The sequence below is a fragment of the Orycteropus afer genome, unplaced genomic scaffold (assembly GCF_000298275.1).
Source record: "Orycteropus afer afer isolate SDZICR_OR568_19922 unplaced genomic scaffold, OryAfe1.0 scaffold00061, whole genome shotgun sequence".
Classification (NCBI taxonomy): Eukaryota; Metazoa; Chordata; class Mammalia; order Tubulidentata; family Orycteropodidae; genus Orycteropus; species Orycteropus afer.
In genome coordinates, this window is record NW_006921648.1 from 12126777 (window position 1) to 12146733 (window position 19957).

General features: G+C 46.9%; 1 protein-coding gene across 1 annotated transcript in view; it reads left to right on the forward strand.

Annotated features, from left to right (window-relative positions):
- The window catches only part of SNX29 (sorting nexin 29), a 681105-nt gene that overhangs the window by 432923 nt on the left and 228225 nt on the right, over positions 1 to 19957 (forward strand). Inside the window, exon 18 of the mRNA XM_007939635.2 lies at positions 17093 to 17209. Within this exon, the coding sequence (XP_007937826.2) occupies positions 17093 to 17209 (117 nt within the window). The remainder of the gene's footprint in view (positions 1 to 17092; positions 17210 to 19957) is intronic.

Here is a 19957-nt window from a genome sequence, read left to right on the forward strand (position 1 = left end):
GGTCTGTAATTTTCCTTTTGGGTGATGTCCTGACATGGTTTTTATTGGCTATTTAATATTGCGCTCCCTTGGGCCATCAGGGGCACCTGGACCCAGCCCCGTGACTTGACTTCTGGGATGCATGTGCCCATACCTAGGCCTGTGCTGTGCTGAGAGGGGGGCAGCAGTCGCTCAGTGATGTTGGGGAGTAGGCAGCCAGGGCTTCACATCTCCTCCGTTCGTGTTCATGCTCCATCATCCCGTTGGACATCAATTCTAAAACACAGATTCAAAGACACACTTAGTGAGAATTCTACATGGTGACCACAAAGCTTTAAGTCCCAAGCACCACTGTTTGTTTTTTTCCCATCTGAGATGTAGTGGTCAACCAGTTTCATAGCCAGGAAGTGTCTGCTGCTGCATCAGTGTCATCTGTATCTTCTCGGTCATCGTCATCTTCATCTTCATCACTATCTTTTTCTTTATGTCCTCTCCTCTCTGGGACAGCGAACTAGAAATGTACTCTAAACCAGAGAAGCAAACGAGCCAGCTGCACCACGTCAGCCCCGACTCCTGGTGACCCCTGTGAATCAGAGTGTGGCCGTGCTCCAAGGGTTTCCAGTGCTGGTTCTTTGGAAGTAGATTACCAGGCCTTTCCTGCGAGATGCCTGTGAGTGGATTTGAACCATCAACATTTTAAGTAATAGATGAGCACTTGATCATTTGTACCCTGATGCTACATAGAAATCCTGGTGAGTTTCTTGGATGCCAGCCCAGGACCCAGCAAAGGAAGCCAGAATTTCAGTGGCAGCCTGCACTTTTGTTCAAAGTCCCATTTTCTGTCCCTGGACAAAAAGACACTGGCCCTTGGTTAATTGGCATTTGTAACCTTGGGCACTGGGATATAATTGCAAGAGGGGCAGGGTCAGAATTGACTTGATGGCATGGTTTTTGTTTTTTTTTTTAAGTCCCCATAGCAACTTGGTGATAAAAGTGCTCCAGTGACCCCATTTTATACCTGCAGACACAGGCCCAGAGATGTTAGGTAGCTTGGCCAAGGTCACAGGGTAAGTAACTGGCAGAGAGGCAAGGCTCTTGGCCTTCTAGCTCATCCTGACCACCCCCTAACCACTGCCCCACACCACCTGTCTCGAGTTGAACTCTGTCTCCTTTCAGTGCACATTTGTGCCAAGAGCTACCAGCATGCATAAGTGACCGTGCACTTGTTCCTAGAGGCAGCAGAGTGGCTTTTACCAGAGGGGGCTCTTCTCAGCTTTAAGGAAGTGCTGTTTGGATGAGAAAGGGACTCTGGAGGGAGAAAAACATCTTTGATGCTCATAAAATTTAATGTTTTTCATTTACTGTCTTTCATTTGAAACTTGGGCATCATTTATAGAACTGCGTTTGAAATATTCAGGAAGTTCTGTGTCTCCCTTCCTAAGGAACATGATTAAAAACTCATACCAGCCTCTCCCGATACCTGGAAGACATTAGAATATGAAAAGAGCTACATAAATTTGGAATTTACATCTTGGTATGAGCTTTTGACTTTCCAGCATCCTGCACAGTGAGTGGAAGGGCGACACTTCGGGCTGAAGTGCTTTCTGGACATCCTCGGAATGAGGAGCTGGTTTTAGATGCTCGGGCTCGTACAAGGTCACCAGCCCCCAGGAGTAATGAGCTGCGCTGTGATGCACTCCTACTGTGTGCCACACTGAGCTCACTCGAGTCCATTCTTAGCACATGGGACTCTCCCACTAGCCCTGTCTGCTCAACATGATGGCGCCACACTGTATAGCTGTGGAGACAGGAGCAGATATGTGGCGAGGCTTGGAAGTGACGGCCCTGGTTGAATCTGTTCTCCCTCCTCGTGCTTCCTAACCCCTTCCTGCCCATCAAGGCAGAGCTTAGCACGATCCTTCTGGGACCTTCCCTGTCCTCCCAGGCTGGGGAGGTGCCTCTCCATCCAGGTACCCAGGGACCTGGATCCGCTCCAGCTGGGCCACTTGCCCTGCTGTTTGGGAACTATTGACTGTCTGAATCCCCAGGAGCCAGGGAGCTCCTTGAGAGTAGGAACAGGGCCTGGTCACCCCTGGTGCCCAGCACCCAGGTCAGTACCAGGTCGCAAGCTGCTCAGAAAATGTTTCTTGAACAAATGAAGAAATGTGAATGGATGACTGACAGGTGACTGAAATGGACCAGTAGATCCAGAAGTGCACAGGGAGGCTTAGCTCACGTAGGAGGAGGTTCCCACCAGTGTTCTTGATGCCAGGGCTGAGAGAACTGTACAGCATGGTGATTGTCTGCACAAGCTCGGGGCTCAGATCCTAACTCCTCTCTTTACTGGATTTGGCTAGGACTAAACCTCTATAGGCCTCCTCTGTTTCCTCCTCTGTTAGATGGAACCAGTAGCTAGAATATAGGGCTGTCACCTGGAGGACTAAAGTGCACCTGACCCAAGCCGTGGTATTTTCAGTTGCCACATATGCGTGTGAAAGCTGAGCAGTGAATAAGGAAGATGGAAGAAGAGTCGATGCCTTTGAACTTTGGTGTTGGTGAAGACTACTGAGCATACCATGGACTGCCAGAAGAACAGAGAACTCTGTCTTGGAAGAAGTACAACCTTAGTACAACCTCAGTACATCCTTAGAAGCAAGGATGATGAAACTTCGAGTGCTTGGGACATGTGATCAGGAGGGACCAGTCCCTGGAGAAGGGCATCATGCCTGGTGAAGTAGAGGACCAGCAAAAAGAGGAAGCCCTTGGTGATGTGGGCACAGTGGCTGCAGCCGTGGACTCCAGCACAGAAGTGACTGTGAGGCTGCTGCAGGACTGAGCAGGCTTTCGTTCTGATGTTCGCGGGGTCACTGTAAGTCCGAGCCTGCTCGACAACAGCAGGGCTGTGAGAACGCACTTTGCTCCCTCTCGTTTACTATTCTGTCTGCAGTGTTTAGAACAGGGCGTGGTAGGTGGTGAGTGCTTAGTAGATAGTGAGTGAGCGAATCTTAGAATTTTCAGATACTCTGGATAAGTTTCCAGAGACAGAAGTAGGCCATAGATTGGCCTCATAAGGTTGCTGTGTGGATGAACTAATACAAAGAAAGGGTTAGGAACCAGGTCAGTGACTATTTGCTCTTCATGGTGACAGCATCACCTTTGCTGCCTCCTCCTCCTTGGCTGCTGCCCAGTGAAGCTTTCTGGGCTGGAGAGGCAGGGGAGGCCCTCACTGAGTTGCCTTCTGACTCCAGGGTCCTTGAAAATCCACAGTTGTCTGCCGGGAGCTGGCAGTAACAGTGGTGCTTTTGAAAGGAGAGACCAGCAGAGCTTTTTAAAGTGATTCTTGACCCATTTTCACCAGTCCAGCCCAGCCCAGCGCAGCACAGTGTTTTGTACTTGTGATGGGTTATAATGACAGCCATTGTGCGATGCCAGGTAAACCCCATTAGATGCTGTGTAACAGAGTGGAGCCTTTCCCCGTTGCCTCCCACTGATGCTCCCATAATTGATGGAGCAGACATCAGCCCTGGAAGTGTCTGATTTTGGTGCTGATGCTGGCAGATTCCAAGGGAGGCTCGTGGAGTCCTGTGCTTGTGCCAGGACCCTAGGGGCTGTGTTCACTGCCTGGGAGACAGCGTTGTCTGCTGGGTTGGATGAAGGGTGACCATGGCAGTGCCACGCCTCGTCCTGTGGGAGCTTTGTGTAATGAAAAGAACCTGGGCATCACCATCTCTCTGTGACCATGGGCGAGTGTTCTGACTCCATTGGGTCTCGATTTCCTCCCCTGTAAGGAGCAATGCTAGCGCCTAGCTCGGTGCATTACACAAGACGTGTGGCTCTGAGCACCAGTGGGAGCTGTTTCCCGCTGTGCTCCACTCCCTGAGCCAAGGCTCTGTGGGGCTGTGACTACCCAGAAGGCACATCTTTTCCTTATTCATACGGAAGAGCCTTTATCTGTGGCTGTGATGGTGCTTGGCATGTAGTGTGTTGTTAGGTGCAGTGCACCAGCTCTGACTCGCAGCGAGCCCAGCTATTACCGAACTGGACGATGCCCTGTCCTGCGCCAGCCTCTCCATCGCTGCCATGTGTGAGGCTGTCGTTGCAGCCACTGTGTCCGCCCATGTCCTCGAGGGTCTTCCCCTTTTCGCTGACCCTCTTCTTTACTTCTCCAGAGACTGGTCCATTCTGACAACATTACCTAAGTATGTGAGATGAAGTCTGATGTTTTTGCTTCTAAGCAGTATTCTGGCTGCATTTCTTCCAAGACAGATTTGTTTGTTCTTCTGGCAGTCCGTAGTATTTTCACTTTTCTTCACCAGCATCACAATTCAAGTGCATCAGTTCTTCTTTGGTCTTCCTTATGACTTGTAGTAAGTGCTCAGAGAATACCAAGTGCTGCTGCTACTGCTGAGAGAGAACCGTTTATGGAGAAGATGGATGGGTGCATCAGAGGAGGGGTTGAGGAGAGAGAAAGTCTGAAATGTGCATTAAGCTTTGGGGCTGCTTAGGACTTTAGGAGGAGTGTGCGGGAGGTGCAGGGCAGAACATGTTCTCATTTGGTCACTGTCAGCCCTTCCTTTGATAGGTCCCCCCATCTCTCCTCTCCTCTCACTGCTTGTGTGTCATTTCAAAGAGATGATTAATGGGAAGCTCTTGAGGGATTTTCTTTAGACTTTGGATTATAGAGGAATTTGAATGTATAATGTACCTCCTTGTACCCATTTCACAGCCCTAGTCAATATCCTACAGTCAGCCCCAAGGGCAGTCCTATTCCATGCTTTCCTCACCCACTAGCTTCCCACCTCCATATTATTTTGAAGCAAATCACAGACATGATGTCATATTATTTGTGAATGTCACTGAAATGTTTAAGTAGCAAAATGAAAAACCAAACTCATTGCCATCTATTCGATTCTGACTCACAGCAACCCCCATTGGGTTTCCGAGGTGGTAAATCTTTCCAGAAGTAGATTGTTTCGTCTTCCTTCCATGGAGCAGCTGGGGGGCTTGAACCGCCAGCCTTCTGGTTAGCAGTCACATGCCTTAGGCACTGCACCATCAGAGCTCCTTGTTAAGTAGCAAAGGGATGTCATTTTGGGCTGTAGAGGATCATTTGAGCATCCGGTTGGGGTGGGAGAGGACAGGATGGGGCAGCATGGCCCATGGGAGCTGTTGTGCTTGTCCAGGTGGGAGATGGGGATGCTTTGGAACCAGGCCTTGGCAACAGGAGTAGAGGGGAGGGGACAGATCAGAGATGGATTAGTGATGTAGATCCCATAGGAGCGGCACGCTGGCTGTTGTCAGTGGTGCTAGTTAATGGGATATTGACAGCCAGCAGTCAGGGGGCTGCTCTGTGCAGACCAAGCCCTGTGCTAAGCACTTCTTAAGTATTAACTCATATAAACCTCACCTCACTGCCTGTGAAATTTGCACGGTCATTACCTCACTCTGTGGATGCGAGGTGCAGTCTCTCAGCCAAGGTCACAGGTAGCCCTGGGGAAGGCGGGTTTTACTCCCCAATCCCCTGGCTCCAGAGCTTAGGGCTTAGCCACTCTACTACATGGCCTCTCCTGTGATACTCTCAACGGATGAGTGGTAACAAGATGTTAGCCCATTGACTCATCTGAACAGCTGAGAGAAGCTCGTCCTGTGTGACTGCATCTTTCAGCATGGGCTTGGAACTCCTGCTTGGGGTTTTTTGTTTTCCCTCCTGTCATTGCTCATTTGTCTCACACAACCAAGAAGATGTCGGCTGGTCTCTTTTTGTTGTAATTTCCATGTATCTTGCCTTTGTTCTTTAAGGGTCGTAAGCAGAGGGCCGGAGAGAAGTGGTGTTATTGGGGCTGTTAGCAGCTGCTGCTCTGTGTGACCTTTCTTTGCAGCTCACCTTGTGTGCTCTCCAGAAGGTCATATGTCACCAGCACTGGGGACCGGGACTGCACAGCCCTGTGGAGAGCTGGAACCATTGCCTCCACATCCATGTCTCTGACGACTCAACGGCACTTAACAACAACAACCGTGTGTCAGAGGCACACTGCTGTAAATTGAGCTGTTGTGAGTTGTGGTGCTTTCCCCCCCAATACACTGTAATCCCAGCCAAATGTTTTGAAGTATGACTTCTCTCATACTTGGCATTCTCCACACCGAGGGGCTGTAATAACGGGACATTTAAGGGAGTCTCTTTTCAACGTGCAGTTATTGCCAGGCTTTCGGGACAAGCCTGCACTCACCTTAGTGGCTCAGCAGGCAGAACCCGCACGGCATCAGCGGGGTGGACCCGCCTCGTGGGCTTTGTGGGATCGTGTCACTAAGGCAACTTCACAAGGTCACAAGAAGGAGCATCTTTCCCAAGATAGCAGCCCTCCTGCATCCTCAGGGCAAGGTCCAGCACCTTCCTGGGGTGAGCTCTCACATGCTGCAGAATTCAGCCAAAGAAATATGGGAAGGAAGAGAGAAACTGGGGGGAAAGATGGGAGGATATGGCCGTGAGCCCTGGGGTCACACTGAGGCCCCCCCACCCTCAGGGACTGCATGACTTAGGACATTATCTTCACCTCTCTGAGCCTCGGTTTCTGGACCTGTTTAACGGAGATACAGCTCTGCACCCCAGGCTTGCTGTCGGGCTGCTGTGTAGAGTGCCTTGACCCACAGGAAGTCTTCATTATCCTCCTTTACACATCCTTCACTTCTGGGCAGTTCCTCCAACCGTGCTGTTTCTTTGTTTCTCATGACAGCCCTGTACAATGTTGTTGTTTGTTTTTGTTAATTCCGACTCTAGCAACCCTACATTCAATAGAAGGAAACACTGCCCAGTCCTGTGCTGGCCTCACAATCCGTGCTATGCTCGACCGAGTCCATCGTTGCAGCCACTGTGTCATTCCATCTCACTGAGGGTCTTCCCCTTTTTCGTTGACCCTCCACTTTACCCAGCATGATAGCCTTCTCCAGGGAATGGTCCCTTCTGACAACATGACCAAAGTAGGTGAGGCGAAGTCTGGCCATTCCCACTTCCAAGGAACATTCCGGCTGCGCTTCCTCCAGGACAGATTTGTTTGTTCTTCCGTCAATCTGCAGTATTTTCAGTGTTCTTCACCAACACCACAATTCAATGACATCAATTCTTCTTTGGTCTTCCTTATTCGTTGTCCAGTTTTCATATGCATATGAGGCGATTGAAAATACCATGGCTTGGGTTAGGTGTACCTTAGTCTTTAAAGTGATGTCTTTGCTTCTTAACATTTTAAAGAGGTCTTTTGCAGTGGATTTGCCTAGTGTAATATGACGTCTGATTTCTTGACTGCTGCTTTCATGAGAGTTGATTATGGATCCAAGTAAAATGAAATCTTTGCCGACTTCAATCTTTTCTCCGTTTATCATGATGTTGCTTATTGGTCTGGTTGTGAGGATTTTTGTTGTCTTTATGTTGAGGTATAATCCATACTGCAGACTGTAGTCCTTGATCTTCATCAGTAAGTACTTCAAGTCGTCTTCACTTTCAGCAAGCAAGGTTGTGTCATCTGCTCATCACAGATTGTTGATTCTTCCTCCAATCCCAATGCCACGTTCTTCTTCATATAGTCCAGCTTCTTGAATTACTGGCTCAGCATACAGACCAAATAAGTATGATGAAAGGATACAGCCCTGACACACACACTTCCTGATTTTAGACCATGCAGTGTCCCCCTTGCTCTGTTTGAACAGCAGCCTCCTGGTCTGTGTACAGATTCCTTATTGTGAAAGAGGATGTCACCTCCTGTCATACCCTGTACAATAAGAAGTGGCATCCTCTTTTACCAATAAGCTATCAAGAATCAGGGGTGTGAAGTTACCGGCTCAGGGCCACACATCCGCGAACAGACGGGACCTGGGTTCACTCACCATTGTTCCATATCCTACCTCTGATGGAGAGCACCTGGAAGTAAGATCAGACCGTCTCCTGGAATGTCTACATGCTGGGATTCTCATTTAGAAAGATTTTTAAAAGACACATCTAGATATATTTTCATTTCCAAATCCCTTCCCATGAGGCCAAAGCCATTTTAGGGAAGATGTGTTCTGGCCTCCAGGGAGCTCTTGGGATCCTCTCTGGGGTTTTCCTCGGGCCCTGAGCTCAGGTTTGGGCAGGCTCTGCCTTTGCTGAGGTTCGTGCTTACTGTGGGTGCCACTTCATGTGCTGCCAGGGTCACCAAGGAAGCTGTGTAAATGATGTGTGACAAGCAGGCTGGGCTCCAGAAGGTTCAGGGGACAGCCGGGGCAGCCAGAGCCCAGACGGTGTCCCTGCCGTGTCCACTGATGACTGCCCCGCCCCCCCCCCACCGTGGGTTGACAGCACCTTTCCCCAGGGGAAGGAGGCTTGGTGCCTGTGGTGCTCTCAGTCCTTGGTCTTGGGGTCATCACCTCTTCCAGGCCCTTGCTGTCTCCCTGGTCCCTGGAACATGGTGATGGGGTATCTGAGAGGCAGCATGGAGGAGTGAAGTCAAGGACATGGGCTTGGGAGTTTGAATCCCAGTTCTGCCATTTACTTCCTGTGTGGCTTGGCCTTTCTGTGCCACAGTAACAGTACCTATCTCCTAGGAGAGTTGTAGGACCTGGATGGAGTCATTCTCGGGGAGCAGTGGCAGTGTGGTGCAGTGCGTGCTCCCTGAGCCTGACCTGTCACCCCTCCTTCCACTGTCATCATTGCCCCTTCCACAGGGAGAGAACCACGGTTTACAAAATACTTCCCATTTCTTATTGCCCTTGAGGGTCACATGGCCCCCAGTGGAGGAGCAGAGAGCCCTGGGTTTGCAAGCGGGAAACCTGGTCTTGACCATCTTAGGAAATAACTTTGTGGCTTCACAGGTCACTTATCTCCTGGATCCTCAGTTTCCTGTGCTTTCAGACAGCTGCAGTACTTTTCTTCTAGGGTTATTTATCTGTTGCCTTGGAGACATATGATGGAAAGGGCTTTGGGATCATAATAACTGGCATTCAGATCTCGACTTTCACTCTTCAGCTCTGCGACCTTGGCCTAGTTCTTTGTCTCTGGGCCTCACCTTCCTTTTCTGATAAATGGGCACGAAGAGCGAACTGTGAAACCAGCAACAGTTCACAGCCAAAGAGATTAATGATGACTATAATTTTTTGAGGATTTCCCGTGGTCCTGTGTCCTGAGCTGGGTCTAGGCTGCAGTATTTCAGGTTACGGTCTGAAATTTTTTAGTTTTTGAGTCATAATTCACACTTTTTTAAGAACAACATCACCATTGGTTCTTTTCTCTTCCAGCTCTCTTAAAAATTTTTACCCAAAGATGGTCCTAATTTCGCTTTTTTTGTTCATAATTATTATTAATCCTTGTTTTTTGTAGTTAGTACTGTAAGATACTGCTTCAGACACAGCACTGTGTTGGAGACAAGTGTTTCTCATACTTTTTGTGATGCAAGAAAGAGCTGGTTTTGTTTGTTTTAAATTTCCAATCCATTGCAGACTGATGTTTTTGTAAAATACCAAAAAAGGAAAGAAGACTATGAAATGTCTGGCATATCAAGTTGATTTAGGTGTGTTCCACTGTTTACTTTCCGTTTCTGTTCTTGCCTTTCTTGGGCTCGCAGCAAACAGTGCACAGACCAGCTGCATGGACCATCCTTTAAGCAGCACCATTGTGGATGAGGAGTCCCTGGGTTGGGCCCATGGTTAATGCACTCGACTGCTAACTGAAGGGCCGGAGGTTCAAGAATGCACAGAGCAGCTGCATTTCATGGGCCATCCTTTAAGCAGCACCACTACAGCCTAGGAGTCCCGGGATCAGCCCTATGGTTAATGTACTTGGCTGCTAACTAAAGGGCCAGAGGTTCGAGTCTACCTGAGGTGCCCCAGGAGAGAGGTGTGGAGATGCTCTTTGAGAACCTTACAGAGCAGGTTGTTCTGACGCTTATGACAGTGCCATGAGTCAGAATGGATCCAGAGCAACTGGTCTGTATTGTAGATTAACACGCTATGCCACTGAGGATCCCTGGTGGTACAGGGGTTAAGTGCCCGGTTGCTAACCAAAAGGTAGGTGGGTCAAACCCACTAGCTGCACCACAGAACAAAGGTGTGGCAGTCTGCTTCCGTAATGATTGACAGCCTTGGAAACCCTATGAGGTAGTTCTGTTCTGTCCTGCAGGGTCACTGAGGGTCAGAATTGACTTGACAGCAATGGGTTAACTTGCTATGCCGTTACTCAAAGTCACAAGGCATGTGTGACAGTTACCACCTTCTGCTGGTGGCAGGCAGGGCTAATGGAGTTTTTCTTTGGCTGTGGCTTTGTTCTTATCAGTGAAGGTTCAGAAGAATTTAAAAGCCGAAAAGCAGAGGTGCTTTTGTGACATCCCTATTTTACAAATAATGAACAGAAAACTGTGTTCCCACAGCTGCAGTTCAAACCTAAGTCTGAACCTGACTGCCCCTTGTCTCTATGCCAGTGGCTCCCAGGTCAGATTGGTCATCAGTCATTGAGCCTTTAGAAAGAATGGCTTTAGACTTATGTACTCCCTCCTACTGACTCAGAATAGCCAGGCGTGTAGCCCAGGAATCTGCATTTTTCAGAAGCCCTGCAAGGAACTAATACAGACATGGGTTAGGAAGCCTCTGGCCCCATCTTGCTGTCTGCTCTGTGGGATGGACTTCATCTCCCTTGACTCCCACTGAAGGGGTCTCTTTCCGTCACAGCTATGGTAGAGTGCCAAAGGCAGAGGCCGTGGGGCCTTCAGGCATGAGTTCAGATGCTCACCCTGTCATTTCCCGACTCTGACACCTGAGGCGCATAACCTGACCTCTCTGAGCCTGATGCTTTCATCTGTAAGGTTGCCCTGTGTGCCTTCTAGGAGAGTGGCAAAAATTTCATGGTCAGATGTATGTATTGTTGTTGTCATAAACTGTCAAGTCAGTTCCAACTCACATTGGCTCTGTATGACAGAGTAGAGCTGTCCCATGGGTTTTCCTAGGCTGTGATCTTCGTGGGAGGAGATCGGCAGGTCTCTTCTCCCATGGAGCTGCTGACGGGTTCAAACTACGGACCTTCCAGCTTAGCAATCGAGCACCTAATCACTGCGCCACTGGTGCTCCTTTGGATGCACGTAATGCACATAAGTACCTGGCACATAGTTGGTGCTCAGAAGTGGGTTAAGGTCCTACCTAGATTGTTGTTTTGGTTGTGGTGGCGTTGATTCTGACTCATGGTGACAGGCAGGTACAATGTGTAGTCATTGTAGAATGACATTCCAGATACCCCCCCTTCCACCAGAGCCAGCGTAACTGGGACCCAAGACAAAACACACAAGCAAACAAAACCGAAAAACTAAACACACAAACAAAATGGCTCGTGAGAATTAAGATCTTAAATAGATCCTGAAGCATCTGTCTAATGAACGTTTTTGAGAGTTTGGGTAGATGACCAACAAGGCTTTAGTTGCTGTTCAAATTTTGGGGGGTGGGTATCTTGATCTAAAGATATCAGTTACCTCTTCATGCCCACTTAGCAGAAGAGGAAGGTGAGGCCCAGAGACGGAGCACCAGGCCAAGGTCGCAGAGCTGATGGTCTGACTCATCAGGAAGCAGCTGGTTACTTAGCCACCAGCAGAGGGAGCACGATCAACTTGAATATGATTTGAGAGAGAACATTCTGATAGGAGAGGAAATGCCAGAGGTGGGGTTTTTGTTTTTTGCTTTTAAATTTCTAATCCTTTTGAGCTTTGGCGGGTAATTATGATAATTCCTGTGATTTTTACAGCCTTGAAGCGTTTTCACAGCCACATTATTTTTGGAGATCATCTTCCCTGATGCTCCAGCTGGAGGGAATCATTCAGTCTCCTGAAGCTCCAAAGGCATTATCTTCTAAAGCCCAACTCAAATGTCACCTTCTCCAAGACACTTTTCCCCTTCTTTTATGGTTGTTGTTGTTATGTGCCATCGAGTCTTTTATGGTAGAGATACGAAATAGATGTCATCTTGTAGGCCAACACACCAATCGATTGGTTGTGGCTGCCTGGTGACTTCTTGAAGAAGGAGTGCAGTGATTGCTTGGTGATGTCTGCCAAAGAGGCAGTAAGAGAGAGTGACCAGACCATGATCTATTGAACTAGCCTCCTTTTGATGGGCATCTAGGGAGGTTCTGGCCATTTGGAGCTCACCTCTTGCTTTGAGTACATATGCAAGTGGAGAGACTTGGTAGCTCCCAGCAGTGATTTGCCAATCCACAAGTGAGTGATTTAAAAGCTTGAAAGATGTGGTCAGACAGCCTTGAACCTTGAACTTCTTAAAGCTTTCTACTTTCTTTTCTCCTCCTAAAGGATGAAATCCAAATGGTGACTCATATGAGTTTGCACCTCGTTAATGGAAACATTGTACGCCTTCCCAGCCCAACAGTGGAACAGCCTCTTGGCCTTGAGCTTGGCCTGCGTGCCTCTCCAGCCTCCCAGGGCACGGGGCTCCAGCCCCGATCCTGCCCACATTGGGCTGTGTCTGCAGCTGCATTGCTAGTAGTAGTCCATGCCCCTCTCCCTGGAGCTGGCTTTTGCTTTGTCGCTGTAATTAGTGTTGTCAAGTGGTGCTGCCTCCGTAACTGCCTTCCTATAAATTTTTATGAAAATACAAACTCCTGAAGTAGAAGAAGGACATCAGTTGCTCAGTCCAGCCCTGGCGCGTGCTTGGTGCCAAAACAGCGGGTGTCCGTGATGATCTGAGGCTGTGATCTGCCACGGGAGGCTGCTGATGTGTGCCCCTGATAAGGTTTCGGGTCTTGAATGTGGTCCCTTGGAGAGGCTCCCCATGATGAGCCATTCTCTCACACACAGCTTTGTCATAGTTTGTCTAACCACTAAGATGTGAATTTCATGATTCCATGACAAAGGAGGGGACTGATTTGTCTTGTTTCTCCTGCTCCCCAGCTCCTGGAACATTGGTTAGCAATTCTCACTCTGAGCATGATGAGTCTCTCCACATGGCTGTCTGTGCTGCTTGGTAGGGCACATATGGTCCTTTATCATCTGGTCCCTGGAGACCTACCACCCTCATCCTCTTCTGTGTCCCGTTCTGTGATCACCCACCCCCACCCCCTAACTCTTACTAGGCACACCAGCTCTCCTCTGAGCATTGACCTCATGCCAGACAAAGCCCTGAGCCTGCAGGTGGAGCGGCTCTTTGAGCTTCACAGCCGCCCAGTGCAGTGGGTGTGGTTGTTAATCCGCATTTATGGCTCAGAGAGGTTGAAGGACTTGCACAAGAGCTCAGCACCGTTAGGACATGATAAAGCCCAGGTCCACATCTACCTCCCTCAGCTGCCTCCCCTCCAGACTTGGCCCTTTGCACACTCAGTGTCTGTCCTCTATGCTGTGCAGTCTGGTTTTATTTTTATGATAATGGAAACTACCTGTGATCTCGGATCCCAAGGCCCTCTGAGTCTTCAATTTATTTCTAGTTAGAGTTTGGAAAAAGTAATTTGAGCAGCAGTAGCAATAAGCTTAACGGTTTATGTAAGATGAAAGCTGTTTACATCAGTGACTGTAAGAAGGAATATGTGATATGAAAATTTAGAGTTACCGAGTTGAGCTTTAGTAGCAATGAGCACTGGTAGTTTTAATGTTGCTGGAAATTACTTCATCAAATTTTGTCTCCTCGATCCCATCTGACTTTCTTTTTATGCTGTAGCAAGACGAAAGCTTTGTCTGATGTGGTCAAGCCACTCTTCTGGTTGCAGGAGAGAACCAGTGATTTGACAGCTCATGATGAGCACCACTTGAAGTGGGGATGTTTCGATGTCTTAGGAATTTATTGAGAATTATCTCCACACTCCGGCTCCTACTGCAAACCAAAACAAAAGCAAACCTGAAAACTCCTGCTCTGCTTGGAAAGGACAGTGGCACATTAGCAGATACTTAGCAGTAATATCGGTGGTTGTGTATTTCCTGCTTACTGTGTGGTAAATGGATCCACAGCCCTGCGGAGGCTCAAGGAGGTTTATGCAATTTCCATATGAAATTCACACAGACGTTATTAGTGATGTTGTATTTGTTTGTTAAAGACCAAAAGAAGATCAGTGTAAGCTTATCTTATGCAAAAGGAATAAGGCGACTGGAGAATATGAATTTTAGGTCTGTACAAAGGAAAAAACTGGTTAAAAGGCTTTGCGACTTATTCTTCCTTTGTTAATTGCATGCTCTCAGGCTGTCTTTTGTGCCGTTTTCCCTTTGCCTTTCCTGAGGGTTTGGAAGAGGTGAGCACCTCGGGGATAGAGGGGTTGTCCTTTGAGTGGAGATTCATGGAGCAAGTTAATGGAAGAATCACTGAGAAGTTTCATGTTGATTGCATGAGGGCTCCCTTTAGTTTCAGGTAAAGAATTTTAATTCTTTTCAAGAGTCTGCGTGGTTTTCCTCGGTGATAAATGAAAGAGTGCTTATTATTAGAAAACTTAAAATATGGAAAAGAATGGGCTGGAAACCTACCCCTTGAGTAATGTTAGTAATAATCTTGGTCTCTTTCTTTCTGTACCTTTTATTCTTTATGTAACAATACACACACCCCCACTCGAAAAAAAAGCTAGTTCTCTTTCTTCCTCCAAAGCATCACGGCTCAGGTTCACAACACCTTTGTTCCACAAGGCTTCTCTCCAATTTCATCCTTTTTTTCTGAAAATATGTTTTATATCCCAACGAGAGTATTTCTTACAAATGGTCCGACTTTATTGATACATAGTGTCTGGGTGAACTCTGAGGTCAGGAGGGCTGATTGCTTGGGAAGGGCAGGGGGCCCAGAGGTCTGAGGAGGGTCTGTATCCTGGGAGGCTTCTGTGTAATATGCTTGCAGCATCCCCAAAGAACACAATAGAAGAGCCCATGTTTCTCTAAAACATTGAAATGGTAGTCAAGTTTAATTGTGTTTTATTTTAACCATTTTGAAGTGCACAATTCGGTGACGTTTGTCCATTCACAGTGCTGTGCAGTCGTCCCTACAGTCTAGTTGCTGAACGTTTTCAGCATGCTGCGGGGAAACCCCTTATGCCTTCAACTGTCACCTCCCACGCTCCCTCCTCCCAGTCTCTGGACACCACCAGTCTGCTTTCTGTCTCTCTGCATTTGCCTGTTCTTAAGGTTTCATGTAAATGGAACCATACCTGGCATACGTGTCTGGCTTCTTTGACGTAACGTGTGCTTTCAAGGCTCACCCGTGTTGTAGCATGTATTCATACTGAATTTCATTCTGACCTCCAGCAAGGTTGCTCTAGTAATCAGAGAAATGACTGTGCACTTTGATCATATAAGCTATCTCTGCTTTTTGTGTGTTGATTTCTTCAGTCTCTGCATCCATCAGAGACTGCCTCATAGCTGCCTCCAGTTTTGTTTATTTGGGATTAGCTAAGAGTGTTGCATAAACTTTGAAAAAACTCGATTGCTCACCTCCTCCAGCTGGGCACAGTGGAGGGGTGGGACCTAGCCTGTAGCCCTGTGGTTGGAGCCAGGACTCTGAAGACTTGTGCATTAGGTTTGAACCCTGACGCTGCCCTTTTTTACCTATATAACCTTGAGCTAACTCATTAAACTCCTAGGACATATTTTTCCCTTCCTGTGAGATATGAATGGAGCTCTGGTGGTGTAGGGCCTAAGGCATTTCACTGCTAACCAGAAGGCTGGTGGTTCAAACCCACTAGCCACTCCTCGGAAAGAAGACTGGGCAATCTACTTCCGTAGAGATACTGCCTAGGACACCCAAGGAGGGGTCGCTATGAGTCATATTGACTCGATGGCAGTGACTTTTTATTTTTTTGAGATGGGAATAAGAATACTTAGTCCTCATTATTTACGGAATCTGTATTTGGGAATTCATCTACTTGCCGAAATTTACTTATAACCCCCAGATCATTACTCAGTTGGTCATGGACGTGTGTGTGCAGAGGTGCAGAAAACAAAACTTGAGCCACCAACCTAACATGCACATTCCGAGCTGAGGTCGAGCAAGGCGGTTCAGCATTAGCTCATTCAGTGTTGTGGTGGCCTCATAACTACCACAAACAATGAGAATCGGCTGCCTGTGCATAGAGCTACTGTGACAGAGATCTAGGAACACATGTTGTTGTTGTTATGTGCCGTCCAGTCGGGCCCGACTCATAACAACCCTTCCTTGGGTTTCCGAGGCAATATCACTTTGGAAACAGATTGCCCAACCTTCCTTCCGAGGAGTGACTGGTGGGTTCTGGTGGCATAGTGCCTAAGATATTTGACTGCTGACCAGAAGGTTGGCAGTTCAAACCCACCAGCAACTCCTCAGAAGGAAGGTTGGGCAATCTACTTCCATAGTGATAACCACCTTGGAAACCCGAGGAGGGGTCGCTATGAGTCTGATCCGACTCCATGGCAGCGGTTTGTTCTAGGAACACATTTTGTTGTTGTATTTATTCAGATACAGAATTGTTGTTTTTGTTGTTATGTGCCATGCTGTGGCTAAAGGGGTCCTTGGGTAGTGCAAACGCTCAATGTGCTGGAGCACTAACCAGAAGGTTGGAGGTTTGAGTCCACCCAGAGACACCACGGAAGAAGGACTTGACCATCTACTTCCGAAAAATCACCGACTGACAACCCGATGGGGCAGTTCTGCCCTGGCACACGTGGGTCTCATGAGTAGGAATGAACTTGACAGTGACTGGTTTTTACCGGTGAAGGTAATTGTGCTGTGGGCATTGTGTCTGTCCCCGTTGCTGATGAAGCTGTGGCTCGCTGTTCTTGGATTCAGTACCAAGACCTTGATGAGAGGAAAAGGCCAGAACTATTCAGATGGTGTCACTCGTGGGGAAATTCTGGGCAGACACAACTCAGATCAGAAACAAAGTGTTTGCTAGGAGTATGCTCAATGATTAAGAATAAAATTAGAGTCTAAAAATAACCTGATAGGGTCATCTTCTGACCAAATACAGTGTGGGTTCTTGACTCTGAAGTGTTAAAATCAACCAAGTGAAAAAAGTTTTTCACCTTATGGGTGCATTTGCATGAGCTTGTGAATTTAAACAGCAAGTAAGCAACGTTTGTTGCCCAGGATTGAGGGTCCAGAGAAGGCATGTCAGTCACTGTAGGGACCTGTCCTCTGAGCCTCAGTGTTCGGTCTGTTCCAGGTGGCGGAGATGCACGGCGAGCTGATCGAGTTCAACGAGCGCCTACACCGCGCCCTGGTGGCCAAAGAAGCCATGGTGGCCCAGATGAGGCAGGAGCTCATTGACCTGCGTGGGCCGGTGAGTACTTCCGGGAGGGTCCGCCCGGCCCTCTGCTCGCTCCCACTGTCAGCCCTCCCGGCCACTGCTGCCCCCAACCCCACCATCTAGTTTAATTGTTAGCCATGTCAAGGATAGAGAAAGTACAGAGAATGAAAGATGTATCCATGTACTCACCAGCCAGGGAGCCCTGCTGGCACAACAGTTAAGTGCTCAGCTGCTAAGCCAGAGGTTGGCAGTTCGAACTCACCCAGTTGCTCCACGAGAGAAAGACCTGGTTATCTGCTCCCGTAAAGAGTAAAGCCTGGGAAACCCACTGGGCATGTGGGGCAGCCATGAGTCAGAAATCAACTCGACCGCACCTGGGACAACCGCCTTTATCAAAAGTCCTTTTTGGGGGAGGAGTGTGTATGTGTGTGTGTGTCTAATAAATAGAGTAAAATGTTACACAGTCTACTGAAGCCCCCTTTGCTCCCTTTCCTGCCCCATCTGAGTTAATCTTTGTTCTGAAATTAGTATGCAGTCTTCATCTCCATCTTTTCACACTTCACATGTAGATGAATTTCCATGAGCGTTGAACAGCCTTGGCCTCTGTCCTTAATTTTTGCTCCATGGTACCACTTGTCCATATCTCTTGGCCACTTCTTGCTGTCAATGCAGTATTAGGGTTTGGGGTGTAGCCCACATGGTTCTACCGCACTCATATTTGCGGGAGAGTACTTGCTCATGCTGTCTGCACCGTGAGATGTTTAGCAGCATTTTTGGTCTCTACCCCCTAGAGTCCAAAGCTCTTCCCTAACCCTGACTTGTCATAACCAGAACCTCTGCTGACAGACATTCCAGATGTCCACTGTGTGTATAGAGGGGTGTTGGAAATCACCCCTGGCTGAGAACTACTGACCAAGTTTATTCACTTTCTTGGCTTTTGTGTTCTTTTGGAATGAAAGACCACAGATATTTGTCATCCAGTTTTTATTCATAGACATTTAGATTGTTTACAGTATTTTGCTGTTGTGAACCATGTTGGACACCCTGAACATTCTAACACATATCCTTTTGTGTACATGTATACTAGTTTCTTCTCCACTGTAAACTATTTTTTATGATATAAAATGTTAAGCACCCAAAGGGAGGCCTAATGACAATGGGGCTCATGTTTCCGTTACCAACTTGAACTGTTAACAATTACGACCAGTCTTGTTCCAAGTTACCCACCTCCTCTTCTGCCTTCTGTATGTCTTAAACCAAATTCTGGGTTTTATTTCATCCATAGACATTTTAGTATGTATCTCTTAAAAAATAACCACTTCATACTTATAACACTGCCTGCCCCCCCACCATTGTTCAGATTTCCAATTGCCTCGTAATTTTTTGACATCTGTTTGAATCAGGATCCATTTGAGGTGTGCATATTTTAATTGGTTGATGCGTCTCTTTGTTTAATTTAGCAAGTTCTCTAGCTCCCTCTTTTTTTTCTTGGTGATTTCATTCATTGAAGACAGTGGGTCATTTGTTCTGTAGAGTTTCTGACCATCTGGATGTTGCTGATTGCATCTCTGGTGGTATTGGACGTGTTGCTCTGTTCCTTGTATTTCCTTAAGTTGGCCTTTGGATCAAGAAGCTTGGATCCAGGTTTAATTTTGCTGATAACATAATTGTACTATTGGTTGTTGGTGTGGTGTTTTCCATCAGGAAACACAGAAAGTCTGTTTTTCTCTCTTTTTATGATATTAGCAGCCATTTCTTATTACTTCTTAGATCCATTATGCACTGTTTCAAAATTTCACCTAAGGGTGAAATTCATGAGTTGGTCGGGTATGGCATCAATTTGGACTCATAGTGACCCGCATTGGGTTTCCAAGGCTGTAAATCTTTACAAAAGCAGAGTGCCTCATCTTTCTTTTGTGGAATGGCTGGTGGGTTCAAACCACTGACCTTTTGTTTAGTAGCCAAATGCCTTAACCACTGTACCACCAGCACTCCTTAGGCTTTACTGAGTATCACCATATAAAGTAAAAGCAACTATTTATGATACCTCTGTCAATGTGCTAGAATGTTTGTTTCTCTGCATCCTTGACTACATTTTTAGGTGTGAAATGAAGTTAACTTGCATTACCTCAGTCACAAATGAGGTTGACTTTTTATTTTCTTAGGGACCTTTTTGGTTTCTTCTTCCCTGACTTGTTTCTCTTAGCCTTTGCCTATTTTTCTGTTGGATTGTATTGGTTTTTCTTAGTGACTTGCATCCATTCTTTACATGTGTTTTTTAGTTGTTTGCATTGTAATTATCTCTTCTCAGTCTACACTGTCTATATATACACCATGGAGGCAAAAGTTAAGAACACGGTCTATACTGACTTTGAATAAAACTTTGTAGTATAGAAAGTACCCAATAGATGTAAAAGCTGAGAGAATCAAATAGTGAGCTCTCATGTACCCATCACTCAGCTGCAAAAAAAAATTCAGGGTCAGTCTTGCTTCATTCATACTTGATTCCTTCCCAATCCAGATTATTTGGAAGCATAGCCAAGCCATGATGGTATTACATTCATAAATATTTCAATATTAGTATCTAAAAAATAATCACATTACCATTATCACACCTAAAAATTAACAATTATTTCTTAATATCATCAAATATCCAGTAAGTGTTCAGTCTACAATTATATCAAATTTTTTGTCAGTTAATTTGTTCTAATCAGGATCCTTTTATCTGTTATAATTGGCTGATATGTCTCTTAAGAATCTTGAGATTCATCTCACCTACTT